Genomic DNA, 15,435 nt, shown 5'->3' with positions numbered 1-15,435 from the left:
TACTTGGGAGGCTTAGGTGGGAGGATCACTTGACCCAGGGAGGTTGAGGTTTCTGTGAGCTGTGATCCTGCCACTATACTGTAGCCTGGGTAACAGGACGAGGTCACATCTTAAAAAATGTGTAAATAAACAAAATCAAATTTTAGTTTTATCTATAACATTTTAAATCCTGTCTTAAAATATGAATAATAAAAGAATGGGTAGACAAATATTTATTACTAATAAACATAGGAAAGTGTCTTGTGTATGCTTTAACTATATTTCAAATTTTTTCCCTAAAATTGATTTTCATGGTACAGTTATTGGCTTAAGGAAATGAGATTTTACAAAACCTTTGCTTACCTACCTCCACAAACACCAGTTGCTTTCCAGAAACATAATTATTTCAAGTACATTCCGACCTGTATTATAAATGTTGAATGTGATTAAAATAATACTTTTTCTAAGTGTTTTATTATGGAAATTTGCAAACGTATATAAAAGTAGAGAGAATGTTACAGTGAACGTAATATAGGCATCTCACTTGCTTTAATAAGTACCAACAGTTTGCCAGTCTCACCTTTCTACTGCCCAGCTAATTCTGTTCTTTCCTTCCAGCCTTCCTTCCTTCACTTATTTTTGCTGGACTAGTTTGAAGCAAGACTCAGGCATCATTTTACACACTAATTTTTCAGAGTTCATTTTTTGTTACAACAATGCCATTATCATCCAAATGAAAGTAATTGTAATTCTTTAATCTGATACCCTGTCCATACTTAGATTTGCACATTTGTCCCAAAAATGTCTTTATACGTTGTTTTGAGTCAGGATCCAGGATCCAAACAAGTTCACACGTGGCATTTGTTTATTTTGTCTCTTCCATCTTTTTTAGTTTATATGTCTTCTCTCTTTTTTTTTCTTTTTAGAAACCATTTGTTGAAGAAACAAAGTCATTGTTCTGTGGAATGCTTATTATGAATTTAGCTGATTGATCATAATGTTTCTTTTCTTTATAGTCCATATTTCCTAGAAACTGGAAACCATGGGTACATATAGATGCTTGATTAAATTCAGGTTTAATTTTCAGAGGTGGGCTGAGGTGGCATGAAAACTTTTACTTGGGCTGTGTCCAGTTGAATCACTGTTAGCTGGAGTTTTTCCACATAAATGGACTGAAATACGTATCTTTTTCGTTTCATTTTGTTTTGTTTTGAGATGGTCTCTCTCTTGCCCAAGCTGGAGTGCAGTGGTGTGATCTTGGCTCACTGCATCCTCCATCCCCCAGGCTGAAACGATCCTCCCACCTCAGCCTCACACGTAGTTGGGAGTACAGGTGTGCACCACCATGCCTGGCTAATTTTTGTATATTTTGTAGAGATAGGGTTTTGCCATGTTACCCAGGCTGGTCTTGAACTCCTGAGCTCAAGTGATCAGCCTGCTTCGGCCTCCCAAAGTGCTGGGATTACAGATGTGAGCCACCGTGCCCAGCTATCCAAAATACATTTCATATAGGAAAGACAGTGCTTAATTTCTTTGCTTTTTCAGTTTTTGTGATGGGTTCTGTCTTAGCTCACTGAGGTTTTTTGTTTTGTTTTTTTGAGTATCATTATGCAACATGGATTTTTACAGGTTTTTGCCATTCAGTTATTTGTACTCATTCTTTTGATGCTCAGACTGTCCCATCATAGCCAGTAGAGACCATTTAAAGTTGTTTTCCTTGCCTGTTTGACCTGATCTCTTTAGTCTTTGATAGTTGTCTTGCTATCAGAGATGTTCCAGGCTTATGTGATTGGTACATTTTCTACTTCAGACATTTAGCATTAGCCACTTCTCCGAAGGTTCTTTTTAGAAACCATGGTAGGCTGGTTGTGGTGGCTCACACCTGTAATCCCAGCACTTTGGGAGGCTGAGGCAGGTGGATCATGAGGTCAGCAGTTCAAGACCATCCTGGCCAACATGGCGAAACCCCATCTCTCCAAAAGTACAAAAATTAGCTGGGCGTGGTGATGTGCGCCTGTAATCCCAGCTACTTAGGAAGCTGAGGCAGGAGGCTTGAACCCAGGAGGCAGAAGTTGCAGTGAGCCGAGATTGTGCCATTGCACTCCAGGCTGGGCGACAAGAGCAAGACTCTGTCTCAAAAACAAACCAGAACAAAACAAAAACCATAGTATGAGTGTGCAGTGAGTTTAGCCAACTCTACAGTTAGAAGGAATAGTTTCGCAAAACTGCCCTCATTTCAGATACTAGCTGCAAGTTTGGCAGTACCCAGAACCCACCCTCACTTCAAACCAGCTGACTACAAACTCACAGATTCCCCATATCTACCCTCTCTTTGGAGAATTCACTAGAACAGGTCAGGGAACTCAGGAAAGCACTATACTCACAATTATACTTTTATTAGAGGGATACACAAATTAAAATCAGGCAAAAGAAAATAGGCAGAGAGCAGAATCTGGAAGGGGTCCAAACTCAGAGCTTCTGGACATCATTGCTGGTGGAGTCATGGACAGTATTACCTTCTCTTGGCCACAACGTGTGACAATATACAGAGTATTGCTCACTAGGGAAGCTCACCTGAGTCTTTGGTGTCCAGAGTTTATTAGGGCTTGATCCTGTACTGTTTACATGACTGACCTTTAGTCTCTAGCCCTTCCTGGAGGTCAGACCAGTGTCTTTAGTCAGTAGTTCCTCTGGAGGTCAGAACTGAACTGATCCATGAGTCACATTGCTACACTGACGTGACTGAAGCCCTGAGTCAAACAAAGACAGTTCGATCTGGCAGGACATTACAGGGGCCCAGAGATTACCTCGCAGTAAAGGGCAAAGGCCAGACCTTTCTTTGGTCAGTGTTAATTCTTCACCGCCTGTTGTGCTGTGGGTACTTTTCTTATTTATACTAGTATTTCTAAAGTACTTTTTACTTCTTTATACATTTTATTTCTTTTCTCTTGCGTTGAAAACCTTGGAATCTTAGGTCGAAAATCTTGCTTGCTTGGTAGGTGAAAAATATTGTCTTCTCTTTAGATTTGTATTTCTTTGATTACTGAAGAGGCCTCAGTATTTTCCACATTTGTTAACCATTTAATAACCTACCCATGCCCTTTGCCTATTTATCTGTTGTGAGTCTTTGTGATTTTCTTATTTATAGGAACTCTTACTAAAAAGCTAATAGTAATCCTTAGTCACTTGTTATTGTCATTCTCGCCAGCAGTCACATCTTTGGATATTTGAATTAAATGATGGGTGGCAGGTATGGAAAACAACTTCCTCTTTTTGGTTTTCTACCCTTTCCTCTCCCACTAAGCTAGAATACCAGTCATTCTGTGATCAGTCCTGGGTCTATCATCTGTTAGAAAGAAAACTGGGAAATTGGGTCTGTCTCCTGGCAGAACTTCTTTGTATTGTTGCTGTCACTTCCATATGATGGAAGTGCTGCTTGCCAGGAGATTCAGTCCTTCACTAGTAGATGCCTGGTATTAACTAAGGTATGTGCAGCTCTCACTGAAGTGGCTGTAGTTGCTTAAGCTTTAGAGGAAGAGGCACACACTTTCTCTCTAAAGGATCAGATAGTTAAGTATTTTAGGCTTTACTGTCCAAGAGACAAAATTGAGGCTATGATGTGTAGATGTTTAATGTAATAAGAAAAAGACTCCCGCTTGGTCCCATTTGTCTGGGATGAGCCATCCAGGATGGTGGGCATGTTTTGTGCCCAGTTGGCATCAGTTTGAGACTATCTCTGGATCCACAAGGGACTACCCGAGGGGGATGAGCCTGGGAGTAGAGGCCAACACTATTTTACTTTCTGCTTTGAAAACAGATCCAGAATCACCCTCCTCTTCCTCCTGAAAGCCCTGTGGGAGACCGTGTGACCTGTTGGGTCTTCCACTCGAGAGCCAAGATTATACTCCTCACTCCCCTGAAGTTACTAGCAGTAGCAGTGGAGTTCCCTATTTGTAGGTGGCCTCAGTGTGTGCCCTGGGAGTGAAGTGTGTAAGGGTGCAAAGGGGCAGCTGTCCGTGTTAAACACTCAGCTCTGTTCTTGGCTATGATAGGTAGGTTCTCCTCTGTATGTTTCTTTAGCTATGAAGTATTCAGTATGCATATTTCTAGAGAATTCCACACTGCCAGGATGACCAGGTATGGAAAAATTTCTCTCTGCTACATGCCAAGATCACCTTTTCTTTTCTTAAATTTTAAGTTAAAGGGTACCTGTGCAGAATATACAGGTTTGTCACATAGATAAACGTGCCATGGTGGTTTGCTACACAGATCATCCCATCACCTAAGTATTAAGCCCAGCACCCATTAGCTGTTCTTCCTTATGCTGTCCCTCCTCCCACCCTCCACCCTCTGACAGGCCCCAGCGAGTGTTTTTTCCCCCCACCCTACCCCCACGTGTCTATATATTCTCATCAGTAACGGGATTGCTGGGTTAAATGGTATTTCTGCCTCAAGGTCTTTGAGGAATCACCACACTGTCTTCCACAATGGTTGAACTAATTTACACTCCCACCAACAGAGTAAAAGCATTCTTTTTTCTCTACAACCTTGCCAGCATCTTGTTTTTGTTTTTTTGTTTGTTTTTTGTTTTGTTTTTTTTTTTTTTGACTTTTTAATAATATCCATTCTGACTGGTGTAAGATGATATATCATTGTGGTTTTGCTTTACATTTCTCTAATGATCTTTGATGTTGAGCTTGTTTTTCGTGTTTGTTGGCTGCATGTATGTTTTCTTTTTCTTGTAAATTTGTTTAAGTTCCTTGGAGATGCTGGATATTAGGCCTTTGTCAGATCGATAGATTGCAAAAATTTTCTTCTATCCTGTAGGTTGTCTGTTCACTCTGATGATAGTTTGTTTTGCTGTGCAGAAGCTCTTTAGTTTAATTAGATCCCATTTGTCAATTTCTGCTTTTGTTGCCATTGCTTTTGGCTTTTTTGTCATGAAATCTTTGCAGTGCCTATGTCCGGAATGGTATTGCCTAGTTTCTTCTAGGGTTTAATAGTTTTGGGTTTTACATTTAAATCTTTAATCCATCTTGAGTTGATTTTGGTATGTGGCGTAAGGAAGGGATTCCGTTTCAGTTCTGCATATGGCTAGCCGAAACTCCCAGCACCGTTTATTAAATAGGAAATCCTTTCCCCATTGCTTGTTTCTGTCAGGTTTGTGGAAGATCTGATGGTTGTAGGTGAAGATGACCTTTTCATTTATGGACACAAGGAAATCTTGTTCTCTCAGGATCTGAGTCCATGCCATTTCTTGGATGATGACTTTCCATTGAAAACCTTACCTTGTCACATTTAAAGTGCTCTGTTATTCTACTCTTCTTATCTCATATTGAAAGCGGTTTTTTTTTGTATTGTATTTAGTAAAGGAAATTTTTTAAATGGTCACATAAAGGAGAAAATCTCAAGGGGGAAAAAGTGCTGGTATTTCTAAAGGAATAGTAAAGTCCCAAGTCATAGAATATGCTTACTACATGTAATCTTATGTAAGGAATTTTAATGTAGTATGTTCATGTTCTTTTTTCTCTGTGATCCAGCTATGGATTTTAAGTTTTGATGACTTTCTTTCTATGTGACTTTAGGAAGCAACTTCTTTGAGCCATAGTTTTGTCATTTGAATGATGCAGATAATTCTTAACCTTTCTCACTATATTTGCGAGAATATCATGTACTTCATACAGTTCTTACGTCGTGTTTCCAATCAATGGAAGCTATTGCTATGCCAACAGTATCATTATCTCTAAAGAATAAAAGCAAAGTGGAAGTATGTATTTTGGAATTTCATGTTTGTTTTACTTAAAAAAAAAAATGCTTTTTTGTAGCTTTTTTCCCCTGAAAGTAGGTATCATGGAGTTTTATATCAATACAAAATTTTCATGTTGCCCACTATGATATTAACATTCATGAGAGCTGACAATTTTATTATTTTGTATTTTATTCCCAGAGTTAAGAAAATGCCTGGTACCTACTAAATTCTCAGGTGATATTTTTATTGAATGAACGTATTTATTGACCTGTGTTCACACCCCGGCTATGTTTACTTTTGTTTTGGCTTACTAAGTTTATTCCTTTAGACAAATTTAATCCGAATCATAATTTCTCATCTGCAAATGAAAACACTAATGATATGAATGTATTACATGTAATGATAAATGAAGTCATGCATGTAAAACTACTTAGCATAATGAGTGGTATACAACGAATAACTCAGTAAGTATTAGCAGTGATTATGATTTATTTTATGTGCCATATACTTAGGACATGTGAAGAAAAGAAGAGCATTTGTGGCCATGAAAGCCATGAGCATTACATTTCCTCATAGGTTACCAGTACTGGTAGACCCATGGGGAAGTGATGCCTTATGTTAGTAGTTAGATTTTTCCCTGTGCTATTCTTGGGTAGACTTTTGGTAGCTGACAGTTAGTGAGGATGTAGAGATTGAAAATTTGGAAGAGGCTTCTGATTAAAGATGCCAGTCTTAGGACTGTAAACAATGGATGAAAACATGGGAAAATGATATTGTCATTAACATCACTTAGGAGCTGTTAGAAATTTGTATACTGGAGTCAAATTTTAGGTTCTAGAGTGACAGTTATCAAAACTATCCTTGAAGTAGTTTAAATTAATTTTAACCTAAATTCCAGAGCCACTGTAATCAAAACTATCCTTAAAATAGTTTAAATTGTTCATCAAGTATGTAGACAAACTCATTCTGAAGTAGGTTTATTTCTTTCAGCTTTTTTTGGTCAGCATTGTTTATGATTGTGGTTTCTTGGGGTGAGGTGTGTGCATGTAAAATGAAGAGATTAGTGTTTGTTTAAAGGCACACAGCTGCTATAGCTTATTGGAGTTGCCCTCAGTTTGCTTTAAGTATCATGGAAGACGAGAATGGAACTGAGGTCATCTTTACTCTTTAATGATTTCTAAAGCTTCTGATATTGAAAGCAATGTATTGGCTGTAGAACATGCAAAGGAAGAGTTGAACTGTCCCAGATTGGAGGAGATTAAATAGATACTATAGCTAAAAGCAATATGATGATCCTGAAATAAATCCTAGATCTGAGGAGAGGGGAGAACTACAAAGGATATTATTGGGGCAGTAGTTTGAATATGGACTGTAGATTAGATAATAATAGTGCATCAATGTTAAATTTTATGATTTGATAAATGTACTTTGGTTTTGTAGGAGAAAATTATTGCTGTTAGGTAAGACATTCTGAAGTATTTATGGATAAAGGGAAATTCTGTCTGCAAATTACTCACATGTAGTTCAGGAAAAAATATATCTCTATATGTATGTGGAGAGCATGTATGGAGTGTGCACTGATACAAGTGGTAAAGCAAATAGAACACAAGTGTTCACAGTTGGTGATCTGAGTAAGGGGGACAGGGAAGTTCTTTGTACTATTCTTGTAATTTTTCTCTAACTGTGGAATTATATCAAAACAAAGATAATATTCAAGGAAAACAAGAAAAGAAAAAACAATACCAGTGATTATTACTTAAGATTTTGTGTTTAGTCTCACAAAAATGGTGTGTCTCATTGTACTGCTTTACATCTTCTCAGTTCAGGCCTTTTCTTATCCCAGCAATACCATTTATATGTAACCCGCATAGAGGCCTCCTTTGATCCCATAAATCTAAAGTAAGTCCTTCTTCCTACCCACTCTTCTTTTGTGTGTTTATTACAACTTATATCATGTTTGTTTTGTTTTTGTTTAATGCTGCTTTCTCCTTCAAGACTGCGAACTCCATGAGGACAAAGATTATGTCTGTTTTTTTCCCCACAGAATACCCAGTCCTGGCACATAATATCAATACATGTGTTTTGGATTTGGATGAATGAATGAATGAATATTCCTTCCACTTTAGTCAGCATACCTTAGCTACCTAATCTCTGAGAAAACAAAATGCCTCTTTTTAAGCTGTAAGATAAAGCCTATGCTTTTGGATTTGGTATTCATTTACTCATTCATTCAGCAGATCTTTATTTAATACAGTCATTTGATTCCCTGCTTATCTCTAGCTTCCTTTTGTTAACATCTCTCAGATATGCATGACTTTTCTAGGTCTGCACCTTCTGGCCAGTCTTCTGTCAATCTGTTAAGTGTCTTTCTTAGTTCCCTGTCACTCTCCACATATTTCTTAGAAAGTATCACATTTATGATAATTATGCCTACTTTCCCTGGCTGTAGATACTGCTTTTTTTTTTTTTAAAAGAAAGAGTCTGGCTCTGTCGCCTAGACTGGAGTATAGTGGTGTGAGCCCAGCTCACTACAACCTCCGCCTCCCAGTTCAAGCAATTCTCCTGAGTCTGGAAGAAGATGTGTGTGAGGGTAGGGCAGGTGGAAGGGGTGATCATAGCAGGCAGGGCAAATAGAATCCTAAGCAGGGAGAACTGCCCCATGAAGACTCAGAGACTTTAACAGCTGGATTTGTTTAGGGAGTTTAAGCAGTGTGGTATGTGGGACTGACAAGCTGGGAGAGGGGTAGAGAATGAGGGTGAAAGGTTGTGGTGGAAAGGAAGAGCATATTATACTTCTGTCTTCGGTGTTATCGTCGTTTAATAAAGCATTTAAAATAGTTTCCTGGGATATAATGAATACAAAGTGGTAGCTGCTGCCATAAAAGTCATAATTGTCTTGAATTTTAAAGCAGCAGAAAAACTTGAATCAACCTAGCATGTAGGAAGATTTCTTTGAAGGCGCATGGAGGTTGACGGACTGGTGATTGAGGAAATCCGTGCAGGTTGAAAACAGGGTCTGATTTAAGGCAGTAGGGATAGGAATAGGGATATCATGTGATTAAGTATTTAAATGTTAGAATTTACAGGACAAAAGGAAGACCAATCTAGGATAATATGTGAGAGACTGGGTAAATGTAGACTTCATCAACAAAGAGAGATGAAAAATTAAAGCAAGGAGGATTAAGGGACAGAGAAGTAAAAAGCTTGGTTTTAGAAACAATAATATTGAAGAAATGCATATAGGAGATTGATTTGAATTTGTTGAGTTTGAGAGGGATTGGATAGATAGTTTAGGAAAGATTTGGGAGTCAGCAATCAACAGTAGTGGTAGCAGCAGCTATGGGAGTAAGTGAACTCTACTACAAAGGTAAGGCGACTGAGATCCCTCCCAAATTTTGGAGAGTTGACTTATCTGCCAAATACTATGTTTTTTCTTTGACGTCCTTTTGGGGGAACCCGCCCCCAATATTTCAGTGTAGGCTCTTTGTATTTTCCATTAGTGTCGGCCAGCTGAGAAATAAAGAGAGGAATTTTACAGCTGGGCTGCTAGGGGTGACATCACATATCGGTAGGACCTTGATGCCCGCCCGCATGAGCCTCAAAACCAGCAAGTTTTTATTAAGGGTTTCAAAAGGGGTGGGGGTGTAAGGACAGGGAGTAGGTACAAGATCACATGCTTCAAAGGGCAAAAAGCAAAACTACTAGTAAGGGTCTAACAAAGATCACATACTTCTGAGGGAACAGGACAAAAGGCAAAAGCAGAACTACTGATAAGGGTCTGTGTTCAGTGGTGCATGTATTGTCTTGATAAACATCTTAAACAACAGAAAACAGGGTTTGAGAGCAGAGAACCAGTCTGACCACAAATTTACCAGGGCGGAGTTTTTCCCCACCCTAGTAAGCCTGAGAGCACTGCAGGAGACCAGGGTGTGTCTCAGTCCTTATCTCAACCGCATAAGACAGACAATCACAGAGCAGCTGTTTATAGACCTCCCCCCAGGAATGCATTCCTTTCCCAGGGTATTAATATTCCTTGCTAGGAAAAGAATTTAGCAATATCTTTCCTACTTGCACGTCCGTTTATAGGCTCTCTGCAAGAAGAAAAATATGGCTCTTTTTTGCCCGACCCCACAGGCAGTCAGACCTTATGGTTGTCTTCCCTTATTCCCTAAAAATCACTGTTACTCTGTTCTTTTCAAGGTGCACTGATTTCATATTGTTCAAACACACATGTTTTACGACCAGTTTTGACAGTTAACACAATTATCAGAGTGGTCCTGAGATGACGTACATCCTCAGCTTACAAAGATAACAGGATTAAGAGATTAAAGACAGGCATAAGAAATTATAAAAGTGTTATATGGGAACTGATAAATGTCCACGAAATCTTCCCAATTTATGTTGCTCTGCCGCAGCTCCAGCTGGTCCCTCCGTTTGGGGTCCCTGACTTCCCACAACGTCCTCCTAGTATCCCTGTGCTATGGTTGTGTTATATTAATCATCTATTGTTGAGTGAGAAATTACCATAAATTTGGTTGTTTGAAGCAACATAAATCTATTATTTTATAGATTCTGGTCATGGCTTCACTGGACCCTTTTGGGTCTCTGCAAGACTTCAAAGTGTTGGCCAGGGCTGAGGTCTTGTCTGAGGCTCAACTAGGAAAGGATCTGTTTATGGGCTTGTGTTGGTTGTCAAGATTCAGTTCCTTGAGAGTTATCAGACTGAGACCCTTAGCTTCTTGCTAGCTGGCCATCTTCAATTCCTTACCAAGTGGGCCTTTCCATATGGCAGCTTATGTCATCAACGTGGCAAGAGAGAGAGTCAGCTGGCAAAATGGGAGTTACAATCTTAAGTAACAATCACTTACATGATATCCCATCACTTTTGCAGTATTTTTTTGGTTAGAAACAGATCACAGACCCTGCCTACACCTGAGGGTGGGGATTTCACTGGAGTATGAATACAGTAGGTGGATGTGGTACAGATAATTGCAGCTGTCTTAGAGGCTGTCTGCTGCAGGTGCCATTTTTATTCCTGTTTACAAAAGAGGAAGCCAAAACAGTTGTCCAAGATCATGTAATTGCAAGTTATGGACCCCAGACCAAACCCAAGCTTTCTGACTCCAATGCCTGGATACTTCTTTACCATAATATTTTAAGGAATGAGAAATTGTTGTAGAAATGGCAGTTTTGAGGAATTTATTGGTAACTTTTGTTTGTTGCCATGGAGTGATGTGGGTTGAAGTCATGTGGTTGGTATTATAGTGAATGTGCAGGTAGGAGGGCCTGAGTAGAGATTATTCTTACAGATGGTAGTTTTAAAAGGAAGAAAGGAACAATAACCATATGTTGTTTCATACTGAATTGTTTCTCTTTATAACCAGAAATTTTTGTTTTCCAGTTCTCTGAGTTTAACCAGTAATGCCATTCAGTTGCCAATCTCAAGCAAAGCAAACATAAACCAGTTTTAATCTACTTTTTAAGAAAAGTGGTAGTCCTTTTCACAGTGCCTGACGGTAAGTCACAGTTTCTACCTGTTTAGCAGAGTTTAATCTTTTGTCTTTAAAATGATGATTCTGGAAATCTTAATTTGAAAACCTTATTTGCTTTTTCCTTCTCTAATAATTCTCTAAAGGCTTATGTGGAAAGAGCATAAGTAAAGGTACCTACTACTTTCTGGGAATTTAATTATAGTTATCGTTCACCAGTTTCATTAATCTTGTCAATCTTTTCCTCTATTTGTTGAAAATAAAATGGTAGACCATGAAATCTGTCCCCTTTATATGTCATTATTTTAAGTTTTTTTTCCTTTCTCTTTTTCTTTTGAGATAGGGGCTTTCTCTGTTGCCCAGGCTGGAGTGCAGTGGCACAGTCGTAGCTCACTGCAGTCTTGAGCTCCTTGGCTCAGGCCATCCTCTTGCCTCAGCCTCCCAAGTAGCTAGGACCACAGGCATGCACCATGAAGTGTGTCTAATTTTTTAAACATTTTGTGCAGACAGGGTGTTGCCATGTTGCCCAGGCTAGTCTTGAACTCCTGGCCTCAAGGGATCCTCCTGCCTTGGCCTCCTAAAGTTCTGGGATTACAGGCATGAGCCACTGTGCCTGGTCGTCTGTGTCAGCCTCATTTTATAGATGAAGAAGCTTTATTTTCTAGATGAGGTTTTTCCTTGGGCATGTTAATGGCAGAGTTGTTTTAAATATTCTGATTTCTAGACCTGTACCCTTGCTACTGTTATACAAAGTGATGGAACTATTAAGGCGTTTCTTATGGAGGATTTCCAGCTCAGTGTAGAGGTAAAATGCAGATCAACAGGCAGCTGATGGAAGGAATTGAGATTCATTTCCCAATTTGCAAGTAATGAGTACTCTTAATTTGCGATCAGTAAGTTTAACCTTAATACTAATGTATTTTTTATTATGTTGAGGAAGCAGTGGGGGGAAAACTGTCAGGGATAAGATATTTGACCAACTGTTTTATTCTTTTCCTATGGCAGAACAGTTATGCTTTTCTTTTCACTGATCTCATTACTGTTTATTTTTATGTGTTTTAAGCATTGAGTTTACTGAACTGTCCAGTTAGCCATCCTAGACCTCAAAGCCCGTTTTGATATTTTTGTTACTTATATAGTAATACTGTAGTGTGTCACAGTGATGATAGTATTTGTGATTGTAGTTGCATTTGTAAAATTGATCACTTTTCTTGTTTCTTCTAGTAACCGTATCAGAGGGTGAGGTATAAGCTCACAGAATTCAGATAAACCATCATGAAGTTATATGTATTTCTGGTTAACACTGGAACTACTCTAACATTTGACACTGAACTTACAGTGCAAACGTGAGTTGTATTTCATTTATTTTTTTTCAGTGTTGCATTCTGTCTGCATGCAGAAAGTTAAAGAAATATTACTCTACTGTTTAAAAAGTAGCATAGTGGCGGCTGGGCTTGGTGCCTCACGCCTGTAATCCCAGCACTTTGGGAGGCCGAGGCAGGTGGATCACGAGGTCAAGAGATCGAGACCATCCTGGCCAACATGGTGAAACCCCGTTTCTACTAAAAATACAAAAATTAACTGGGTGTGGTGGCACGCACCTGTAGTCCCAGCTAATCAGGAGGCAGGAGAATCACTTGAACCCCCAGGGGACGGAGGTTGCAGTGAGTCGAGATCACGCCACTGCACTCCAGCCTGGCGAGTGAGCGGGACTCTCTCAAAAAAAAAAAAAAGCCACATAATGGCAAGTCTTAAATCTTTTATCCCAACATATTTTATATATAATTGTTGTCCTTCTCTAAAATACTAATTACATTCTTTAAATTGTGCTTTGTCCTGTTGCCATGAATATAATATTCACAGTAAATAGATCTACCCACAAAACAAACTGATTTCCATTGTTATAAGTACCTATAGTCAATTGCTGTTCTGCGTTTCACAGGCCATTGTTAAGGGAATTATTGGAAGCTTCATAAAACGATGTATAATCACTTCCATGGTTTTGATCGTTTGTTTTATTCAGTTTATGAATAAATGTCAATAGGTTTATTTTGTTTGTTAATGAGAGAAAAAATAAATTTAATATTTTCAGCCAAATTTAGTGGGACTCAGGTATCTAATAATTCTCTAGCTTGACAGGACAGGAAGAAAATCGAAGTAGTAAATATCATTTCCAAACGCTGTTTATATTTTTATAGTGACCATAATAGTAAAGACTTGATGGCAATGCAGAATAAATCTGACACTGGAATTATTATAAATAATGTGTGAAATAATAGTCTTTATTGTAAAAATTGAATTATGGATTTTTTTTTTTCCAGAATTAGTTTTCATTAAGCTTGGTTTTACCCTTACATGAATGATGTTTTGGAATACAGGGCTAGGAAGGAATCTTCACAGGTGCTAGACTTAATGTAGTTTCTAAAACGTGTGGAGATTTTAACAAAAATTATGTAGCCTGAGGATTTTAATAGACCTGATAATCAGTTTGAGCATATTCCTTTGCTATGTTATATAGATAACTCGAAAATAAATGTGTCTACTGCCTCCATTTCATAGACTCACTTGTAGATATGACACATGGGCGAGTTATTTACCTAAGATCAGTCAGTTGTTAGGGAATCCAGTTCATTAAATAGGAAGCTTGTATTCTTCATTACTGTTTTTGGGGAAAGTTTTAGAGCGAGAATCATTAACCTCTAAGGTGTTTTTACATAGTACTACTTGGAAAATAAAGTCATTGGGCAAATATAAACAACTGATTTATTTTATTTCATTTTTTTGAAGTGTGGCAGACCTTAAACATGCCATTCAAAGCAAATACAAGATTGCTATTCAACACCAGGTGCTGGTGGTTAATGGAGGAGAATGCATGGCTGCAGATCGAAGAGTGTGTACCTACAGTGCTGGGACGGTAGGTATTCAAGAGTCCTTTCACACAGGAATGCACACCACCTTGACATCACATTGGGAACTCAGTGTTCAAAAGTAAGGTTTATTTATTTCATATATTGAAGGCAATGTGCACGTTCAGTATTTATAACATTTTATTTTGGTTATTTCTCCTTTTTTAAAAAATGTAGGATACAAATCCAATTTTTCTATTTAACAAAGAAATGATCTTATGTGATCGTCCACCTGCTATTCCTAAAACTACCTTTTCGACAGAAAATGACATGGAAATAAAAGTTGAAGAATCTCTTATGATGCCTGCAGTTTTTCATACTGTTGCTTCAAGGACACAGCTTGCAGTGGTAAGATATAAGCAATTATATTAACTAACTGATTGCTTCTAAAAGCATTCGGATCTAAATAGCACAGTAGTCTAAATTGCATAGGAAGCATGCAAGAAGTTTGACAAATAAACTGAAAATATTTTGTGGTTAATCTAGTTTTAAAATTTCTGGGTCATACATTGCTAGTTATTCTACTTTGATAATGACAGTATTTTAGAGTGGAACAGCTGTCTTAACATCATTTGGTCACCTTCTTTCCTAGATAATGATATGTAAATAGTTACTTTTGAACATTAATTAATAAAAGACCTATGTTAGAGTAGATATAGACAGAGAACTTAAATAGCTCTAAAAATGTATTTATTTTTTCCATATTTATGGTTAGTTCCTGGAGGAGAATCAGGTTTCTTTCTAATATATAGCTCTTAACACTGGTTCTTGCAGTTGCCACGGATTGTTTCCCAGTCATTTGATTTTCCTTTTTAATTTGCTATTTACCTTCTAGTAATGTCATTGACATTAAGCTGTCAGTAGTAAGCTACATTTTTCTTTTAATCATGAAAAAATGTGTTAGAACCAATGTAATAGTAGTATTTACGTTTTGTAAAAATAAGTAACGTTACCAAACATTTGCTTTAATTAGTAAAACTCTTAGAGATTTGTTTTAAGCAGTATATACATTTGTACAAATACCCCCATTTTTCACATAGGATACAACATTAAAAGGAAATAACCTCATCTGTGTGAAACATATTTAATAAACATTTACGAGTCCAAAAGTGCTTTGGGAGGACAAAATTTTAAAAAATACACTTCTGTAAACTGAATTTACATAATAGAATCTTTTAGAATTGTTTTTTGATTTGGTTGAAAAGTATACATACTACATCTTGATAGAGAAAGTATTAAATATGATAATAAGTTAAAGGATAATTAGGATATATACTTTTCAAGTGATTAGAGAGAGAAAGCAATTAAAACT

The 15,435-nt window shown here is 37.8% G+C and overlaps 1 protein-coding gene across 1 annotated transcript in view; it reads left to right on the top strand.

The window, feature by feature from the left end:
- Nucleotides 1–15,435, top strand: part of RB1CC1 (RB1 inducible coiled-coil 1) — a 92,451-nt gene that overhangs the window by 15,564 nt on the left and 61,452 nt on the right. Inside the window, 4 exon segments of the mRNA XM_017867942.1 lie at nucleotides 11,130–11,244; nucleotides 12,442–12,563; nucleotides 14,005–14,131; nucleotides 14,301–14,471. Of these exon segments, the coding sequence (XP_017723431.1) occupies nucleotides 12,493–12,563; nucleotides 14,005–14,131; nucleotides 14,301–14,471 (369 nt within the window). The 5' untranslated portion in view covers nucleotides 11,130–11,244; nucleotides 12,442–12,492.

Source organism: Rhinopithecus bieti, unplaced genomic scaffold (assembly GCF_001698545.2).
Source record: "Rhinopithecus bieti isolate Rb0 unplaced genomic scaffold, ASM169854v2 scaffold_4541, whole genome shotgun sequence".
NCBI lineage: Eukaryota > Metazoa > Chordata > Mammalia > Primates > Cercopithecidae > Rhinopithecus > Rhinopithecus bieti.
Note: the sequence above shows the minus strand (reverse complement) of the source record. Positions and strands in the feature narration are given on the sequence as shown.